General features: G+C 41.8%; 1 protein-coding gene across 1 annotated transcript in view; it reads left to right on the top strand.

Moving 5' to 3' along the window:
* CFAP251 (cilia and flagella associated protein 251) overlaps window positions 1-21,801 on the top strand; it is a 68,256-nt gene that overhangs the window by 18,853 nt on the left and 27,602 nt on the right. Inside the window, exons 9-18 of the mRNA XM_035706674.2 lie at window positions 4,535-4,612; window positions 6,009-6,059; window positions 8,176-8,390; window positions 10,470-10,664; window positions 11,395-11,645; window positions 12,001-12,152; window positions 13,258-13,431; window positions 14,869-15,053; window positions 20,518-20,632; window positions 21,469-21,632. Of these exons, the coding sequence (XP_035562567.1) occupies window positions 4,535-4,612; window positions 6,009-6,059; window positions 8,176-8,390; window positions 10,470-10,664; window positions 11,395-11,645; window positions 12,001-12,152; window positions 13,258-13,431; window positions 14,869-15,053; window positions 20,518-20,632; window positions 21,469-21,632 (1,580 nt within the window). The remainder of the gene's footprint in view (window positions 1-4,534; window positions 4,613-6,008; window positions 6,060-8,175; window positions 8,391-10,469; window positions 10,665-11,394; window positions 11,646-12,000; window positions 12,153-13,257; window positions 13,432-14,868; window positions 15,054-20,517; window positions 20,633-21,468; window positions 21,633-21,801) is intronic.

Below are 21,801 nucleotides of genomic sequence, written 5' to 3'. Positions count from 1 at the left end.
CAGGTTTCTTTGATCTGGCATGGAGTCACAAATGACAACTGAGCTTTCAGCATTGACTGGCTTTAGTGCTAGTAGGTTGTCTGTTTTGCTTCTAGAGACACTTATCTCACACCTTCTCCTCATACCTCCCCAGTCCTTCCTCTTACTCTCAGCAGATGACCTCTCATTTTGCATTGGGGGAATGGAGGCCATCAGATACACTGGCCTGTTCTCATTCCCAGGCCTACAGCTTGCTTTCAACCTCCCCACCTTCTCTTTCCCCTCTAATTATGAGAGAACCAGTGCACTAGATCCCATCCCTCTCACACACTCAAGGCCCTCTCCTGCAGTGACCAGCCTATTCCTCTAATGGATGATTATCCCCTCAGCAAGTACACATGCTTTAGCTTCACCTATCTTTAGAGATCGCCATTGATGGGCCATCGTCCAGATCTTGCCCCTGTGCCTCTTCACAGTAATATGTCTCTGAAGAGCCATCTGCATTTGCTTTCTTACTTTGTCATCTTTCTTTTACTTTTTTGTGCACAAGATATTTGATCTCTTTATGTTGTCATTGCTAAATAAGGCATACATGCAAAATGTGTACATTTTAAGGAAGGAAACAAAATGTACCTGTGTACTTACTGCTGGGTCAAGAAAGAACATCACCCTTTGTTCCCCTTCCCCAATCTCATCCTTAGCCTTGCTTCCTAAAATTAACTAGTGTCCCGGATTTTGTGTTACACATTCCCTTGCTTTCCTTTATATTTTTTTTCCAGCAATGCATGTATCCCTCAGTATTCTCCTTTTTTTTTTTTTTTAAGACTTTATTTATTTATTCATAGACACAGGGAGAGAGAGAGGCAGAGACACAGGCAGAAGGAGAAGCAGGTTCCATGCAGGGAGCCTTACGTGGGACTCAATCCTGGGTCTGCAGGATCACACCCCAGGCTGCAGGTGGCGCCAAACCGCTGCGCCACCGGGGCTGCCCTTTTTTTTTTTTTTTTTTTTTTTTTAAGAAAGAGAGTATATGTGCACCAGTGGGAGAGGCCGAGGGAGAGGGAGAGAGACTCTCAAGCAGACTCCATGCTGAGTGCAAAGCCCGATATAGGGCTTGATCTCACAACCCTGATATCATGACCTGAGCCAAAATCAGGAGTTGGATGCTTAACCAACTGAGCTACCCAGGTGCCACTCCTTCAGTACTATCCTATTTTGTTTTAACTGTTTTGTTTGATACATATTTGGAATCATAACTGCTTCATCTTCTCTACCTTGTTTTTGAGATACATCCACGTTGATTATTGAGCTAGAATTCATTAATTTTCATGCTATATAGTCTCTCCTTGTTTGAGGACAATACAGCTCATTTATCTATCCTACTGATGATGAACATTTTGATTCTTTTGCTCTGCCTTCTACCCGCCCCCCCCCCCCCCACCATGGCTTTACCAAATCTGTGCTTATCACAGTCACTGGTGTTTCCAAGTCAAATGAACACTATTAAATCAGTAGCACCTCTCCCAATTGGAGGTTCAAGACACCTTTTCTGCTGGCTCATTGATCTTTCCTGGGCTCCTTTTGTGAGCTCTTCCTCTTTCATTGCACACCTTTTAAATATGGGCAGTCCTCAGGGTTTAGTTATAGGAGCTCCTCTTCCTGCTATACCTTCTTCCTGGGTATTCTTATCCATTCCTGTGACTTTTAAGTGTACTCCCAAGAAGCATCCTGAAATCCTACTTCCTCTCTCTGTTTTCACTGCCACCACATCTGCCTGTGTGACATCCTCCCAGCTGATGTGTTCACTCTTGTCACAATGGACCTTCCTGCTGTAGTTAGAGCAATAATTCTCAAACAAGCAAAACAGATTATATCACTCTCTTGAAGTCTTTCAATGAATTTACATTATAATGGGAGTAAACCTAAACTCCCCCTCTGCCCATGTCCCAACATTTACCCTCCTGTTTATTGTTTATTAGTTTGCATACTCCAGAATTTTACAGAAATTGACTCCTTTTGTGGAGGGCTCTGGCTGCTTTCACTCAATTTAATTTTGAGATTCATCCATGTTGTTGCATGTATCAATTGCTTATTCCCTTATATTATTCTTTATGTTTCCTTTATAAAGTTAATGCTGAATAGTCGTACATTGAGTGGATATGTCACAATTTGTTTATTCACTATTAAAAAGACATTGGTACTGTTCCCTGTTTGTGGCTGTTGAAAACAAAGGTGCATGAACTTTCATGCACCAATCTTTGTAAAGATATATGTTCTCATTTCTCTTGGTAATTATCTTTGCTTTTGAAGGCTGTTTTCCCAAACTATAGGACTGTAGGTTGGTAGTTATCTTCTTTCGTACTTTGAACATATTCCATTGTCTTCAGACTTTACACCATTTCTGTTCAGATGTCAACTATCAATCTTACTGTTTCCTCTTTTGAAACTTATGTATTTTTTCCCTCCCACCCCATTCTGACTACTTTTAAGATTTTCTGTTGGTTTTTAGCAGTTTTTGTTGGTGTGTCTGTATGTATATGGGTATACTGTTGATTTTTAAAAAACCCAAAACTGGGTACCTAGCTGACTCAATCAGTGGAGCACATGACTCTTGATCTTGGGTCTTGCATTTGAGCCCCACATTGGGTATAGAGATTACTTACGAAAAAGGGTAAATAAGTAAAAATTAAAAGTTTTTAAAAAACCGAAACATGTATTTTGGGGTTTTTTGAACTTGGGATGTCATGTCTTTCCTCAGTTTTGGAAAATCCTCCACCACTACCTTTCAAACATTACTTCTACCATATTTATTTCTTTCCTCTCTGTACTACAATTATGCATACATTAGATCCTTCTTGTCCTAAATGTCTTATATTGTCTTTTTTTTTTAAGATTTTATTTATTCATAGACAGAGAGGGGGGGGAGAGAAGCAGGCTCCACACAGGGAGCCTGACTGGGACTGGATCCTAGTCTCCAGGATCACACCCCAGTCTGCAGGTGGCGCCAAACCGCTGCGCCACCAGGGCTGCCCTCTTAAATTGTCTTGTCCATAGTTTCTGTTCTTTTTGTCTTTATCCTTCAGTTTGGATATTTTCTCCTATAGTTTATCTTCCTTCTCTACTGACTAATCATTTCTTCGGCTATATTAAATTTTCTGTTAAATCCTATTCTGAGGGTTTTTTAAAATCAATTTTTTCAGATCTAGAATTTCCATTTGATTCTTTTTAAAAATAGAATGATCTGCTGAGATTACTTGTCTTGCCCTCTACTTTCTTGCACATACTGACCATAGATAGTTATTGTCATGTCTGGGTGTGTCGATGTTACAACCACATCTCCCGATGTCTCTTTCTGCTAATTGCTTTCCCCCTCTGTTGTCCATCATTTGGATATGTCTCTTTCATGTGCCTGGTTATATTTTATTGAATGCCCAACATTGTGCTTTTAAAAGTATAGAAATAGGGATCCCTGGGTGGCGCAGCGGTTTGGCGCCTGCCTTTGGCCCGGGGCGCGATCCTGGAGACCCGGGATTGAATCCCACATCGGGCTCCCTGCATGGAGCCTGCTCCTCCCTCTGCCTGTGTCTCTGCCTCTCTGTCTCTCTCTGTGTGACTATCATGAATAAATAAATAAAATCTATAAAATAAAATAAAAGTATAGAAATAATTTGAGGCTCAGGATGATAACTTCCTCCAAGGAAGACTTACTATTGCTTCTTATCAAATCACGGGTTGTGGTGATTTGAGGTTGGTTTCCAGCCTTTGTGAGAGCTTGTCCACGCACTTGCTTTCATCACTTTTTCATCACCCCTCCCTGCCCCACAGGCCTTTGAGCTGCCCTGGAATTACTTCTCAAACATTGGCATTGGTCCTTTACATTCCTGGAGTAGGCAAGGACGAGGCAATGGGGTGGAAGTGGCAGGAATGGAACTTTAGACATCTTTCTGGAACCTGTCTTCCAGGGCTGCCTTCCAAAGCCCCTCCCATCCACACACCATGGCAGGGCACAGGTGAAGCCTCCCCAGGGATCTCCACTGTGTTGTTGCTGTTGTTTACCTTCTGTATTTTGTGGTTTCCTCACTTCCATAGGGTTGATTTTTGGGAAGGGAGCCAGGCAGCCCATGCTATTCACCATCTTGGAAGGAATCAGAAACTCTTTCCAGTATTTGGCATTCATTCCAAGTTCCCTTGTGGCCTTGTCAAATTTAGAAATGTTTATGCAGCAGTTTTTGTCCAAAAGGACACAGAGTAAAGGTTATTAGTGAATTTTGTGCTACTTTTGCTTGTTCCAATTTATAGATGAAAAATTGTAATAAATAAGACTAAATAAGAAAGGGAACACATTTGAAACCATTAATTTAACACTCGGTGTTTATATTCCTTTTTTTAGTGTTTATATTCCTAATGCTTATAAAATGCTATGTCTTTTCTGTTTTATATTTCTACTCAGCTATTTATTATAGTAAAAATATTATTTATTTTTAACATTTAGCTTAGCCAGAGAGAAACAGAAAATGTATTGTAATGTAATATATTTCCATACTTTATATTTCAGAACTACCTTACTTTTAATCCAACAAATAATAAAGAATTGGTGAGCAATAGTAAAACACAGGCAATTTATTATGTGTGGGTAAGTAGAAATATTTTGATTTGTCTTAAATGTAGGGACAAGTATATGTTCATTCCCTGAGTACAGATGTTTTGGCAATGTAGTAATATAGCATCTACTTAGGAAGCAATAAAAATGTATTAAAATGTTTTGATTTAATTATAGCATTTATTTTAGTCTCATTGGAAATTAGTATATTAAATCAGAAGCAGATAATTTAAATTCCATTTAATTTTTTTAAGTAACGAGGCTAATATTTATTTGAATGTATTTAATGTATTTAACAGGTCTAAAATACAGGGTTTTACAAGACCCGGCTTTATCCCCTTTTAGAAAGGGATTAGCAAACAGATCAGCAATATATATACTGACACAGGGCAGAAATCAGGAGATTAAAAAAACATCAAAAGTCAAACATAAAATTACCATATGACCCAGCAATTCGTAAATCCAAAAGAATTTAAAACAGACATTCAAATACTTACATACAAATGTTCATAGCAGCAGCATTATTTGTAATAACCAAAAGGTAGAAGCAAGCCAAATACCCATCAACTAATGAATGAATAAACAAAATGTGGTGCCTCCATGCAATGGAATATGACTCAACCATAAAAAGAATGAGGCACCGACACCTGCTACATGGATGAGCCTCATAAACATCATGGTCAATGAAAGAAGCCAGACACAATAAGCCACGTGCTCCATGATTCCATTGATATGAAACCCAGGCAGCAAAGTACAGATTGGTGATTGTCTAGGGCTAGGGGAGGGGCACGAATGATGGCTTAATGGAGAGGGTCTTCCTTTTGGGGTAATGAAAATGTCCTGGAACTAGACAGAAGTGATGGTTGCACAACATTATTAATGTATGAAATGTCACTGAATTGTACACTCTAAAATGATTAATGGTTGGGGGTACCTGGCTGACTCAGCTGGTGGAGCATGTGGCTCTTGGTCTCCGAGTGTGAGTTCAAGCCCCACCCAAGTTGGGTGTAGAGATTACTTAAAAATAAAATCTTTAAAAAGAAAATAAAATGATTAATAGTTAATTTTATGTTATGTGAATTTTACCTAAATGAAAAATGCAAAGCAAGAACAAAAACACTGATCCAATCACTAATTTTCAGGGTAGTCCTTATTTCTGGTACTGTAGCTTTTAATGCCTTATAAATGTAGCAATCAGATTTGCATTAACTACCATTTAAAGTCACAATCATTTGTGGCATTTTTTTTATGTACTTGCTTTTCTTTCGAATGTTTTCAGATGTTCCTGGAGGCAGTGGGTTCTCTTACCTATAGAAATTGCAAAGCTCTGACCCTGTTTAGATTAATTTGTTTTGATTTTGCGGTTATGTTCTACTTTTGGAAAACCAGGTCTTTTTTTAGTAGTAACTATTTTTTCTGTACTTATCAGTATGAAGAGAGAGATATACTTGCTCACAGTGCCCCACGTTTAACAGAAAAAGTGAGTATGCCTATTGCATTTTTGTGTGTCAGATTTTGTGGAGAGTAAATATGTATGTGTAAGCTTACTCACTTTGAGCTACTCTGTATATTTTGATATTAAACCATTGGGAAATCATTTGGCATTTTTACTTGGGTCCTTTACCATATTGAATTGTCAGCTGAAAATAATAGAACCATTGTTCAAAATAAAATATTATGGAAAAGGAAGTTGACTACCCTGAGAAAATATTCAAAAAGTGATGGCTTTACTAATGTATGTGTACATATAACAAAGAATGAAAATTAGTTTGGAGTGATGTAGTAAATAGTTGAACACAAGTGGATCTTTTTAGGCTACCCAATTTTCAAAGTAATAACATGATTTTGGGTATTTAGACGTTTTAGAGCTAGTTGAAAGACAGTGAGGCAGGTGTTGGAGGCAAGAGTTTATCTTGCCTGGTTGCCTGGAGCTGTCACATCTGATGTGGATCTCGGGTCCCGTCTCCTGCAGCATTTTCTGCATTTGACACTCATGTAGTCTGCCCTCAGTGGTGGTTTCTTCTGCTTCCTTCCTTCACTCTTGGTATGATTTATAGAAATTTCTTTTTAAGAGGATATGCCAAAAAAAAAAAAAAAAAAGATGAGAGAGATGAATATAAAAAGATTATTTCTATCTGCAAACTCTTTTTCATAAATCAAAGTTATCAAAAAAATAAAGTCAATTCTCATTATTTGTGGTAGTTATTTTTCATAAAATCCCCACAGACCTCAGTTAGTGAATACAAAATCATTGTTCCTAGGAGAATCCTTGTTCCTAGGATTAGGTTCCTATCAGCCTCTGGTCATAACAGTTTCACTAGGAGATAGATATATAACCTTGATTTCTGTATGTTTTTGTTTGAAGACATCATATTTAATACATAATATTGATTCATTAACATTAATGCACAGCCAACAGCTCTGGTACACATGTCTGAATGAAGTTTATCTAACTCAGGTATATTCTCTGGAAGATACATCATGGCCTTCTCATGCTTAGGAATGCTAGACAGCATTTCAGTACTGTGTTTGAGGCACCAACAAAAAGCACCTCAAAGAAGTGAACAACATGGCACTAAGACCCTGAAAAGGACAGGTGTTTACACTTTGAGAGCTGAAGTAAGAAGGTAGAGCATGTCCTTGATTGACCTCAGCTAGGAACGTGCACACAGGGAGAGCCAAATTTTTGCCACTCCGCACATCTACATGTCTGCAAACAATCATGGAAGTGCCACAAGGATTGATTTCAGGGTTATAAATAAATTTTAGTGAGTAGGTGAGTTTGCAAATACAGAATCCACAAATTAGAATTGACTGCAGTTTGAAATGATGAAAATGCCTTGCATGGAAACAGAGCAGCTCTTAAACCCTGATGCCCTTACTTGACCAATCATTGTTTTACTGACTCTCTTGTGTTCAAGGCAGAAGAGGTAAACCTTAGGGTCTTCTCTGTGTAGTTAGAGAACCGGGCAGCAAACTTGCTGTATCACAAGACAAATGGAGGAGTTTCTTTGATTTATTCATTCACTAAACATTCACTGAGGGGCTCCCGTAACCACTCTGGGTTCTTTCTACACTTTGTCTCCAAGACTGCCTAAGAAAGATGGCCCTAGTTCCTTATTGTATGTAGCAGAAATTTCATGAGGAGTCAGGGACATGTCTATGTACAGTGCTTAATTTCTACTGATGGGAAAATTGTTTATGGGAAAAGTTTATAAGACTGGGATAATTATTTTGTGATATCTTACAACTGGAGCATGCTTTTGCTTGCAACAGACATTAGTTTCTTTATCAGTTTCTGAAACCTCAGAGAAGTTGAACAGGTATCAACAAGTGATTAACCATTTTTCATTTGCTTTAAGCAAACAGTTTAATTAAGCCAGTACATAACCCTTCACTTTCTCCTAGCAAACCTGCAGAGGTTTAGAACTGCCTGCACCACGGCAATCCACGAGGGAGAGATTTCTTAGTGATTTAAAACATTTTAAAAATCTTTTTCCTACTGTATATCACTGTAATATATATGCTGCATTGATAAATGCTTTGTTTTATATTTATTACCAATGGTAACTTATAACCTGTCTTTTGAAATGCAGACATTCAACAAGCTTGTGGGAAAATTTAGCCAGACAGTCTTTCACTTGAATTTAACACAAATACTCTCAGCAACAATGGAAGGGAAGCTGGTTGTCTGGGACATACACCGCCCGTCATCATCTGCCTCCACCTCTGTGGGCTTTCCTCAAATCAAACCTTGTAAATTGGTTCATTTGCAGAAAGAGGGCATCACTGTTCTTACTACAGTTGATAGGTAATTAACTTAATTAAAAAGAAGTGGTCGATGATTACAAAAGTATATTAAAACCCTTTTGGATGTATACATGTATTTTGTAAATCCATAGAATATTTCTGGGGAAATTCATTATTAACTGGGAATGTTTGTTGCCTCTGGGAAGAGAACAGAGAATTAGGATCATGGGTGGGGGTAGATTCACCTCTTCTTATAGTCTCATTTGTACTAATTGGCTTGCTGCTGCTTTTTTTTTAATCATGGGCATGTATTACTTTTTAAAATCCCTTTGTGTTGGTGAAACAAAAAATAACTTGTTTTTTCCTTCCATACTAATTAGACTTATTTTGCATCCTGAATTTTACATACTTTAATTTAAAGAAAATAACGTGTATAGCTATATTATTTTTTCTGTTTACAAAATAACACCCATTATGAAAAGATGAAATACAGCAAAACTTTATAAAGTTCACTGACTTGAGAGGCTGTGGGGGCTCAGAGAGGATCTTTTAAAAGCCTTTGTCTCAGACAGAAAAGGATTCACATTCCGGATGCATTCCTTCCTTGCTGAGTGACTGGGGGAAAGAGACTTAACTTTTCTGACTCAATTTTTCCATCTGCAAAATGGGCATGACATCTCTCTCTCAGAGTGATTTCATGAGGATTTTGTAAGACAAGCCATGTAAAACTCACAGCACCTTTTCTGGCACAGGGGAGCTCTAGATGAAATAATCATTATTTGTATGTTAGAGAAGGTCCCAACAATGATGGAGGAAATTGCCTAATGACAAAGACCATGCCCATGTGGTTGGAGTCACTGTGCCATCTGTTTTCTAGGAACACTGCTTTCCTTTTCATTGATTTTAATCCAGGGAGCAGTGAAGTCCTGTCATGGCTTTACAAAGAGAAATGCAAATTGTCCTTACTCAGGGGTATGGAAAAGACAGTAGAGAATTGCAGTTGATGATGAATCAACAGTTGAGGGTTAGGGCCCATTGAAGACCGGGCCTGAGTTCCCCTCTCTCCATGTTAAATAAAACCCAGCCAGGACCAGGGAGCCCATGAAGGAGCTTGAAACTACTTGGCCTGTTTTGCTGCTTCTGTCCAGCAGAGGGCAGTGAAAGATGTTCCAGCCAATTACTCTGCCCACCTGCCTTCGTTTATTAATCAGAAACTACATTTAATCACTTTGCATATATAAGAGGAAATTCATCCCCCTACTTCTCCCCCCCTCCCCGCCCCGTGATTAGACTTATGTCAGAGGCTTTAAAAAAAAAAAGCCCACTTGGGATGGATCTGAAGACTGGAAAGAAAAGCCATTTTGTCACGCAGCACTGTCTTTGGCTGTGATGACTGGACAGGGTTTTACCACGGTTCTGACAGCAGTGTCTTCCAGTAAAGCGGCTTGTGTGCTATTGCCAAGCTGTGTGATTTCGGAGGGCTAGTAGATGGTCTCTGTTGTCATCTGTGGTCTCATGGCAGAGGCTGTAAATCACAGCCCACTGGCACTACACGTGGCTGCTCTGGGAAGGAAGGGATAGGAGAGCCAGTATGTACTTTGCATTAGGTACACCTGGATCCCTGCATCATGTAGCCACAGGGCCTGATAGGGTTGCCATGGATAAGTGTGTCCCCTGCGATATTTGGGACATACTTTTTTTTTTTTAAGATTTTTTATTTATTCTTAGAGACACAGAGAGTGAGAGAGAGGCAGAGACACAGGCAGAGGGAGAAGCAGGCTCCATGCAGGGAACCTGACGTGGGACTCGATCCCGGGTCTCCAGGATCACACCCGGGCTGCAGGCAGCTCTAAACCGCTGCACCACTGGGGCTGTTGGTACATACTTCTACAAAAAGATTACTCATTGTTTTTTAAAGATTTTATTTATTTGAGAGAGAGAGGGTATGAGTGAAGTGAGGGGCAGAGGGAGAAGCAGACTCCTTGCTGAGCAGGGAGCCCAACGTGGGGCAAAATCAGCCTCGTAGGACAGTATTAGACAGTATTAGGCGACGTTTTTACAACACCTGGAGCCCAGAGCCTGAGGCATTAGATGGTACTTACTACTGTTAGTTAACAAACGGGTGTTTTCTCCATTTCAGCTACATTGTCACAGGTGATATTAGAGGTAACATTAAGTTCTATGATCACAACCTGTCCATTGTTAACTGGTACAGCCACTTCAAACTCAGCTCCATAAGGACTCTGTCCTTTTCAAAGACTCCAGCGGCTCCACCCACCGAAAAATCAAACTATCCTCCAGACTGCACTCTAAAAGGTGACTTTTTTATTGTGAGGTAAGTTGTTAATAGATCTAGTCATTTGAATGGCTGAAAAATGATTGATGTCTTCTGTTAGTGGGCATGCAGTGGGATGTTCACCTTGTTCACTTGTTCTGTCCAAGATAGAACTGAATTTCCTCATCAGTCCTTGCAGATGAATCTCCACTTGCTGATCATAATCACTAGTCAGTCATTTTTTTTAATGAAGCATATTTTCATATTAAGAATCTTTAGCGACTGGAAGCTGGAAAGGGCTTATCTCTGAGCTCTAATCTCTGCTGTGTTTGGCGTCCTTTGCCGTAGCTTGGTGTCTGTCTTTCCTTGAAGCTGAGTTTGTCCTAGCGCTGCGGTTAAAGGCATTTGATAATTAATAGCCATAACATTTCAAGACTGAATTATCTGTGAGTCTGCTTAATTACCCTTGCAGTATTTGCAGGCACATCTGTATGTGTGCACCAAACTCCATATTTGCATACACAAATGAATATTTGCATGTGCAGATTAGCTAATTGTACAACTGTCCATCTGCATACTTAATGACTCAATTTACATGTAGAAATGTGGGCTTTTTCACTTGCAAATGGAGGCTGTTGGGTATTGGTAGTATATTTTTGGAGATGTTGGGTTAATAATGTCACTAAATTACAGACGACAGAGGCGTTTCATGTGCAATTAGAAGCAGAATAGCTGGCATGCCCCATTCCCTGCAAACACTGATACTGTTTGGTCTCTCCTTGGCAAACAGGAATTTTATCATTGGAACATCTGATGCAACAGTGTACCACTTAACGACAGATGGGACCAAACTTGAGAAGTTATTCGTGGAACCCAAGGATGCCATTTGTGCCATCTCCTGCCACCCATATCAACCCCTCATCGCTATTGGGAGTTTCTGTGGGATGATCAAAGTGTGGGATTATGAAAAGAAAAAATACCTTTTCAGCAGGGTCTTCGAGAAGGGGCTTGGTGTCCAGAGTCTAACCTACAATCCTGAAGGTATTTTCATTTTATCAGCCTGTCTTAGGCTCCAAATTGAAAACAGACCCAAATGACTGTGCCATTGGCTGCAACAACTCCAAGAGGTTTCCCTTGACAGCACTCCCCCCCCCAGCAGACTAGATGAGACAGCTTGTCTCTCTGGGCCTTGCAGCTCTCCATGCCTAGTAGCATCTGAGCACTCATCCCAGAGCCTCATGCTTTTCAGCTTGTTTCTCCTGCCAGGGTTCTTGTCTGTCCTGTTCATTGTTCATTGCTGTCTCCTCAGCGCCTAGAACACGGCCTGGCCTAGAGTCGATATTTTTTGAATGAATAAAGTCCTTTTCTAGCATTGTTCTCTGGATTATGATTTCAGGAGTCCTTCTTGGAGCTGGCTTCACTGAGGGGACAGTTTATATTCTTGATGCAATGTCCTTAGAAAACCAAATCCCAGAGCCTTTCAAATATTCCAGAACAAATGTGACTCACATCAGCTTCTCCCATGACTCCCAGTACATGGCAACCGCTGTAAGTGTTTCCACTGAGTGCTGTCCAGTGATCTGAGCAACCTTGTTTATGACCAAAAGGGAGAGAGGGCTGGAGAGGGGGTGGCAGGGATGGGAAGTGACTGCTAATGGATTCGGGGTTCTTTTTGGGGTTGTGAAAATGCTCTAAAATTGTGGTGGAGAGCCAGAGCTCTGTGAATATACTAAAAAAGCATGGTATTGTACACTTTCAAGGTGTGAATTGTGTGCAGTGTGAACTGTGTCCCCACAAAGCCACTATAGAGAGAGGAGGGACTCTCACTCGAAATGAGACCAGGCCTCAGGACTTGCAGACTGGGCTTCTGCCCTCCTGACAGCTCATTTCAGTGTGTTGGTTTCTGGACCCCTTTCTTGGTATCCATTCTTTCATCTTTCCCTTTGATTTTTAACAAGATGATATTCTCATTTATCTCAAAGCACAGTCTTCCCCTGGTATTTTGGATTCTGTTCCTTACCTCCGTGACTAGGGCTCTTAAGCTCAGCAAAGATTTTCTGAGACCTTTAACCTCTCCTTTCCAGCCAGCTTTCCTGGTCTGCAGTGTGCTCATCTTGCCTTGGTGTTCGGTGAGGGGGAAGATCCACTGCTTCCCCATCCCTTCTGCTCCCCCACCCCTGTCTGGTCCCTCCCCTCCTGCCCTGGTCTGTATGCTCCAAACCTCCACGCCCCTGCAACTGCTGACTCAGGTGTCGCCTTCCCTTCAGGCTGATCTTACACACTCTTCTACCCGGTTCACTCTCAGCCATGATGCTCTTTAGAACTCATACCTTTTTCATTTTGTGTCAAGGACAAAGGTCAAAGAGTCAGGGTTTCAGTTTTCCACACAGAATGAAGTAGGGACAAGAAAGAAAAGTAAGGCCACCAGTGTCAGGTAGAGGCTTTCTACCCACTCACTATTACCTTTGTGGATTATCTACTTTTAACTAATTTTCTCATCTGTAAAATTAGTGTTATTATTTGCTTGGATAGACTAAAATTTCTTTCTGGATAAAATATTCTAAAAGCAACATTAATATGAAAAACTATGGTGATGATTTTTAAGTTACAAAACTTAAAAAGAAATAACTTCTGCTCTTTTGCTCTGATTTAGGATGTGCATTTCACTGTGGCCGTTTACAAGGTGATAGTAAAAAATGGACACCGGGTCTGGGAATACCTGGCAAGGCTTCGATCTCATCGCAAAAGCATCCGCAGTCTCCTGTTTGGGGTTCAACTGGACAGCAATGAGCCGAGACTGTTAAGCCTTGGGAAAGATAGGCTCTTGGTGAGCTGTTCAGTGTCCATTTACTTTGTCACTGGGGCTGCGTGTGTTTCATTCTTGTGTCCCTGGTGTCTGGCATAGAACTGGGCCCATGGTCTGTGTGCTTGTTGACATAAACAAATGTACAATGAGGTAGCATAAACCTCCTTGCATTGACACTTGGTCTCAAGGATGTGCAAACGTAATATTCCTTTCAGTAGAAACTGTTCTTGGAATTTTGAATTTGGGTCTTGTCCCTGGCTCGTGATCTGTGGTCCCTTCCTTTCCCATGATGCTGGGCAGCAGTCACAGCTCCTTGTTAGCCACACAACCATGAGGGTCGATCACCAGTACACTGACTGCCACCTACACCCACACGACCATTCTGTTTGTCATTTTCAGTCCAGAGTTCAATAAATTACACAGCATAGTCAGCATTTTGTTATAAAATAGGCTTCGTGGTAGACGATTTTGTCCAACTGTAGGCTCATGTCAGTATTCTGAGCATATTTAGTGTGGGCCAGTTAGGCTATAGTGTTCCATGGGTTAGGTGTATTAAATACATTTTTGACTTAATGATATTTTAAACTTAAAACGGGTTTATTGGAATGTAACCCCATCATGAAGCAAAGAAGATCTGTATCTATCCATCTTAACTTCCTTTCTTGCTCCCTCCCTTTCTTCCATCCGCTTCTCTCCTTTACAATGGCCGGCCATCCATCCATTCATTATGGTCTGGCTGCCAAACATACACATGGGTGAAATTCAGCAAGCTGCTAATTTATGACTGTCAAGTGCTGAGATTTATATATGAATTAGTTCATATCCTCAAAGAGTTCCCAAGATAATGGTAAGGGAAAGAGTATAATATAACTGTGGGGATCCCTGGGTGGCGCAGTGGTTTGGCGCCTGCCTTTGGCCCAGGGCGCAATCCTGGAGACCCGGGATCGAATCCTACATCCGGCTCCCGGTGCATGGAGCCTGCTTCTCCCTCTGCCTGTGTCTCTGCCTCTCTCTCTCTCTCTCTCTCTCTGTGACTATCATAAATAAATTAAAAAAAAATATATAACTGTGAAAGTTCAGGTTTTGGACTCAGTTGGACCTTAATTTGAATTCTCACCCTACTACTTCTTAGCTCTGTGGCCTTGGGCAAGCCACTGAACCTCTCTGAACATCTGTTTTCTAATCTGTAAATTAGAAACCTCTCTGAACATCTGGTTTCTAATCTGTCATACAACAGTATGACTTGGCAGGGCAGGCATGAGTATTAAGCGGCATCATGTTTTTAGAGCACTTAGCTCATTGTCTTTGCTCAGAAGGAATGCGCCATAATGGCAGCTTATTAGGAGTGAGGGTCTAAGCAAGTCTTAGGAGGACCAATGCTGTCTCTCCCAGAATAGGACTATTGACTGACTTCATTTGGCTCAGTCCTCATGTGTGTCTATCTGGGCTCCTCTGCAGATTGAGTATAATCTTCTTAGGAGCCGCAAAGACAACCTGGAAGTCTTGGACATTCACCGAACCGACCAGGGCAACTATCCCACCTGTATGGTCTGGTACCCACCACTCACCAAGGAACTCTTCCTGCTCGTTTGCAACAGTGGCTACAAAGTGAAACTTTTTAATTCTATCACAAAAATGTGCAGGTAAGCAAGAGGAGCTTCCTGCTGATGTGATGCATAAATCACTTTCTCCACCCCTTGTTTATTTTAAGTTCCAACTTACAGACCTGCGAGCAGCTTGGCTACCTTTGCTATCACTCACTATGCAGAGGAGGAAACCAAGGCACAGAAAAGTTGAGTAATTCTCCCCCAGGGTCACATGGCTGGGAAGTTGCCAGAGGCAGGATACAAATCCAGAGCCCTTGCTTCTGAGCCCAACATTGCATGGAGATGAGGAACCCAGAGCTTAGTGCCTAAGGCTCAGTGAAGGAACCTGGAAAGTTACTGACACTTTATAAACTCTCCTGTCTTTCCCTATGGATAAAAAAATATATTTTCTTTCTTTTTTAAAAAATATTTTATTTATTCATGAGAGACATACAGAGAGAGGCAGAAACATAAACAGAGGGAGAGGGAGGCTCCCCTGTGGGGAGCCTGATGTGGGACGATCCCAGGACCCCAGATCATGACCTGAGCCAAAGGCAGACACTCACCACTGAGCAACCTAGGTGCGCCAAAAATATATTTTCACTTGAAGACTACCAATCATGCAGTTTTTTAAAAAAGGATTATTTTTTAAAGTAATCTCCATACCCATTGTGGGGCTCAAACTCAACCGCCAACCAGGTGCCCCTACTTGTGCAATTTTCCTTATTTTTGGTTCCTAAAGGAGTTTTAAGTTTACCTGATGGCATTCATGTGTTCACTCACTAAGTATTTACCCAGCCCCTACCTGAGCCAGGTTCTGTCCGAGGTGCTGAAGGTAGGGATGAAAACAGCAATGTTCCTGATGCCATGAATTTGCATCTTGGTAGTTCGCGGGAGAGGCTGGGCTGGAGGTCCACATTTGAGGCCAGGAGCACACGGTGTTTTAAAGCCATGAGAGAGGAGCACTTAGGTGGCTCAGTGGTTGAGCATCTGCCTGGGCTCAGGGTGTGATCCCAGGGTCCTGGGATTGAGCCCTGCATTGGGCTCCCTGTGGGGAGCCTGCTTCTCCCTCTACCTATGTCTCTGCTTCTCTCTGTGTGTCTCCTGTGTCTCTCATGAACAAATAAATAAAATCTTAAAAAAAGAATAATAAAGCTATGAGAGAAGAGAAAATTCTAGAGGGGAAAAGCGTGTAGAGGTGCACCAAAGGACCAAGCCCAGGGCACCCAAAGCTCAGCATCTCAGAGCAGCAGCTCCTCCATCCTGAAATAGGTCTGTGTCTATGGTTGGCCCTTGTGCTGCTAGGCCTGGGGCCCCCAGGGTTTGCTCCCCATGATAGATACAGATTAGGGTGCACCATTCCTGCACCAGGGCTCTGCATTCATCTTCAACAACCCCACCCCCACCCCCAAGTAGTGTCCCACTGAGGCTCAGAGAGGTGACAGAACTTGCTGCTCAGGATAAGGTGGCACTTAACCCTTGAGCCTAGTCCTGACTCTGTCCTCCACATGACACCGCTGGACCCTGGTGCAGCCCTGGCTATGGGGTCAGTCAGCCCTAGAGCGCATCCCCATTCTGCCTGTGGTTTGGCTGCCTTGAAGGTACTGAGGCTAGAGAAACAGAGGTGAGAATGCATTAGTGACCTCACCTGAGAGAAGGAAATAAGAAGCCAATGGCAGCTGGCCCCATGCTTGAGAATGATCAGCGTTTGGAAATGTCTCTCAGGAAGATAGATCCTCGGAGGCCAGGATCACCCAAGATGGTCATCATCTTCTTCTTTTTAAAAACATTTGTTCCCAGAAGGGTACAAGGAAAAATGACTATGAAATGCCATGTCATGTGTCAGGAACAGGAGAGAAATCCAGCACAATTTTTTAAAAAAATATTAAGACAGGGCAGCCCCGGTGGCTCAGCGGTTTAGCGCTGCCTGCAGCCCAGGGTGTGATCCTGGAGACCCGGGATCGAGTCCCACATCGGGCTCCTTGCATGGAACCTGCTTCTCCCTCTGCCTGTGTCTCTGCCTCTCTCTGTGTGTCTCTCATGAATAAATAAATAAAATGTTAAAAAAATAAAAATAAAAATAAAAAATATTAAGACACTGGGAAGGAGGCATTTGAAAGAAATGGGTAGAAAAGAAATTTTAGGAAGATCTCAGAATCTTCGTACATCATCTTTAATGGGCACAAACTTTTTGGACATGGTATATTCCATATCCAAGTCCTGAATAAATCTGAGTTCACCATATGCAAGTCCTGAGTAAATCTGAGTTCATCCTACATTGGGGATGGAGGGCCCACCCAGGCTCTAAATTCCTGCTGACAGTTACTAAGCAGGGACTTCGAGCCACACAGTTTAGAGCTTCTGCCACTGACAATTGGAAATTAGCATAAGGCATCTTTTTATTTTCATTAAAAGTTTTTTTTTCATAAAGTGTCTTTAAAAAAATAATTTATCGGGGCAGCCCGGGTGGCTCAGCGGTTTAACACCACCTTCGGCCCGGGGTGTGATCCTGGAGACCCGGGATCGAGTTCCCATATCGGGCTCCCTGCACGAAGCCTGCTTCTCCCTCTGCCTGTGTTTGTGCCCCTCTCTCTCTGTGTGTCTCTCATGAATAAATAAATAAAATCTTAAAAAATAATTTATCAAAGTGAAATTTGATAACATAAAAACTAATCATTTTAGAAGAACCTGGGTGGTTCTGTTGGTTAGGTATCTGACTCTTGATTTTGAGATTGTGGGATCGAGTCATGCAAGGGGCTCTCTGCACTCAGTAAGGAGGCTGCTTGAGATTTTCTTTCTCCCTGTCCCTCTGCCTCTCCACCCATGCACTCTCTCTCTCTCAAATAAATAACTAAAATCTTTTTAAAAAACACTAATCATTTTAAAGTCAACAGATCAGTGGCATTTAATGCATTAACAATGTTAAGCAATCAACACCTGTATCTAGTTCCAGAACATCTCCATCATTCCCAAGTAAAGCTCCTTTGCATAAAGCATCTTTTAAGTTGTAGGAATAACAAAGCCTCATAACTGTAGCTTAGCTGGGAAGGAATTGCATTTTCATGATAAATCCAAAACAATTTTAAAATGCACTTAAAATATTTAGAACTTGAAAAGATAGCTCACAGGAAAAAGCCAATAAACCTATGAGCAGATGTTCACTAGTGTATCAGAGATGCAAATGAAAACAAGACATCGTCTTTCACGAGTCAGATTAGCAAAATAAAAATGATTGACATGGCACAATGCTGGCAAAGGTATAAGTGGGCAGGTACTCTCACTGGCTGCTAGGAGGACATGGAAACTGGGGAGTCCCTTTTGGGAGAGCAATTTGCTCCTCCCTGCTAAATTGGATCATGTCCTCTGACGTCTAGGAATGTAGCCCACAGACGTCCTCACACAGTATGCCAAGACGTAAGTAAAAGGATGTCTTGCTCGAAAATATTTTCAAAAATGGAAACAAGCCAGATGTCCATTAATAGGGGATTAGTTAAATGATGGCTTAGTACTACACTGAAACATGATGCTGCTTTTAGAAAAGAAAAAGTAAGCTCCTGTGTGTAATGTGGGAATATCTCTAGGACATAATATATTTTCATATAAAATTACATTTCTATAATTTATCTAATTTTTAAAAGATTTTGTTTATTTGAGAGAGAGAACGAGAGAGTGAGCAGGATCGGAAGAGGGGCAGAGGGAGAGAGAGAAGCAGACTCCCTGCTGAGCAGGGAATCCAATGTAGGACTGGATCCCAGGATTCCAGGATCATGACCTGAGCCAAAGAAAGGCAGACACTTAACTGACTGAGCCACCAGGTGCCCTAATTTATCTAATTTTCACCTAAAACTATAATTATCTAGGTTAGAATATACAAAAGAAATTCTCGAGTCCTAGACACCAAACTGTTACCCACAATTATCTGGGGATAAAGGGTGCAGCAATGTGGGGATCTAGGTAGGTTATCTATCTTATGCATGTCTACATGTGTGAAATTGTTCACAATGAATATGTACTACTTGTTCAATGAGAAACAAAAGATAATAGCTTTATGAAATTGTTGGATACATGTTTAACAATGCTATGTGACAGTTACATGGCTCCTACTATGTGCCAGAAATGGTTCTGTGTGCTGTTTATTAGCCTACCTAATGTTTCCCACGGTCTCCTGAGGTAGGCAGACTATTTTGACTTTTTTTTGGGGGGGTGGCTTTTTCTGTTTTATAATGTAAATTAAGATATAATTTACATATCATAAATTTACCACATTCCCATGGCTTTTACTATATTCATCAAGTTGTGCAACCATCACCACTACCTGATTCAAGAATATTTCCATCACCTCAAACAACCCCCCCAAACCCATTGGCAGTCACTCCCCTTCCCCCCACTCCTGCCCCACCCTTGGCAACCACCCAGCTCTGTTCTATCTCTGTGGATTTGTCTATTCTGGATATTTCATGTAAGTGGAATCATAGGATATGTGACTTTTTTGTGTCTGGCTTCTTTCACTCAGCAGGATGTCTTCAGAGTTAGTCCCTAGGTCTAGTGTGTGTCAGTTTTTCATTCCTTTTTTATGGCCAGGTCATAGTCCATTGTAGAGACATACCCTCTTTATCCATTCACCCGTTGTCAGACATTTCTGGCATCTCTGTTTGGGGCTGTTGTGAACATCTGTGTGTAGGTTTCTGTGCAGAGACCTCATCATGGAATAGCCAGGTCACACAGTAACTCTGTTTAACCATTTGAGAAGCCGCCAGACTATTTCCCAAAGCAGTGCCACAGGCTCACGTTGCCACCAGCAGTGTGTGGCAGTTCCACATTCACTGCAGCCTTGCCCCTCTTTAAGGGTCCAAGCTGGGTTTCAAACCAGAGTCTGCCCCTAGCCATGTCTCCCTGCCTTCTGTCCTGAAGCTCCTGTTTTGCTAGCTTTAGGGAAGGTATTGCTCTGGGCTTAGGGTAATGTCCCATAACCTCACCTTGGATCAGATTAAAGAAGTCTGACTATTGCTGGGGTATGATTCACGACCATTTGCTTCCTGGACAGGACAGTGTTTTGAAAGTCTGTGTGTTGCACTTGGACCTGAATGTCAGGTGTCTGGAGCCATGGATGGCACCTCATTCCGCTCTCTTGACCTGCTGCCGGGAAAGGGGTGTTTTCCTACGTCCTGCCAATGCATGTCACTTCCTCACCACGTTTTTTTGTCCCTTGTTCCTGTACACATTCTTGAGGCATAATGTTCTCTTTACTCAGCTGTCGAGGAGGAAAGTCAAAGCCTCCACCACGAAAAGCATTCTTCACAATCAGACTTTCCCTGGAGCATTTACTGTTTGGAGCTGTTGCCCCTTATTTATGGCAGCTGTTAGCAGAGGTTGAGAGAGAGGTTCCTACCTGAGTGACAGGACAGGAAATTGGGAATGCAACATGTGCATGGTATTATGAAAGGTAGCTAGTCATGAAACCTACTTCAGATTTGTGGAATAATAATAATTAAAAAAAGTGTTTCTTTTTTTCCTCCTGCAGAAAGACACTTCTTGGGCCAGTGTTTGGTTCTCCCATTGAGCAGATACAAATCCTTCCAGTGAAAACCACTTTGGAACTGCAGAAACGCTACATGGTGTTTATTAACAGAGACAAGGTATCAGCCTTTGCTCTCTGCCTCTGTGAGATGACTCTGTGTGTTTTGAGTAGCAGTCAGCTCCAAGTAGGATAAGACTCAAGGATGCTGGGTGTCATAGCCAAGCCTAGCTACTTCTGTCCCCGTGAATAGTGATACTGAAAATTGCCATAAATAAGTGAAAATTGGGTCTTAGGAAGCATTTCGGAGTAGAGTTACTGAATTTTTTTGTACTCCCATGAAGACAGCAAAGGATTTTTTTCCTTCTGATTTATTTATATGGAAAAATCTTTTTTTAAAAATTTTATTTATTTGAAAGAGAGAGAGAGAGCATGTGAGCAGGATGAGGGGCAGAGGGAGAAGCAGATTCCCCGCTGAGCAGAGACACCCCCCCCGCAACTCCATGTGGGGCTCAATCCCAGGACCCTGGGCCTGAGCCAAAGGCAAATGCTTAACTCACTGAGCCACCCCAGCACCCCTACATGGAAAAATCTTATAAAGACATGCAACTAGTTACACTTCATTCTACAGTTAATAATCTTTCAATAATAATATTGAAAAGCATAAAATCATAGGATTCCAAATTATTCTGGAAAACCTTGGATGTAAAGACAGGTGAAAGCTTACTTCCTGTGTCTCTACCAGAACCTGGCATCTCTCTCTTCGGGGCCCACCCCACAGGGGTCAGTGTCTGTGAAGCCCAGGCCATGTGAAATGGATCTCTCACACACACAGGTAGTTCCAGATGCACAGGTGTTTCCAGGAAACAGCACTGGAACTGACATGTAAACATGCCAGGCCCTAACCTGGGGCCCAGTTTTCTGACTCTGAATTTCCAATTACATGTTCCCCTCCAGGTTGGACTTCAGATCTTACCAGTTGATGGCAATCCACATAAAACATCTGCTATCGTATGCCACCCAAGTGGGGTGGCAGGAATGGCCCTTTCCTACGACGGCTGCTATGCCTTCACGGCTGGAGGACAGGATCGGTCGGTGGTGCAGTGGGAAGTCAATGTAAGGTATGTGATGAGTGAGAAGCTCAGCCCTGCACAGAAGGTCAAGTGCAGACCCTCTTTTTTTTTTTTTTTTTTTTTTAAGATTTTATTTATTTATTCATGATAGTCACACAGAGAGAGACAGAGAGGCAGAGACACAGGCAGAGGGAGAAGCAGGCTCCATGCACCGGGA

This window comes from Canis lupus, chromosome 26, assembly GCF_003254725.2.
Source record: "Canis lupus dingo isolate Sandy chromosome 26, ASM325472v2, whole genome shotgun sequence".
Taxonomy (NCBI): domain Eukaryota; kingdom Metazoa; phylum Chordata; class Mammalia; order Carnivora; family Canidae; genus Canis; species Canis lupus.
The sequence above is the reverse complement of the archived record's forward strand: the minus strand, read 5'-3'. Positions and strand labels throughout refer to the sequence as shown.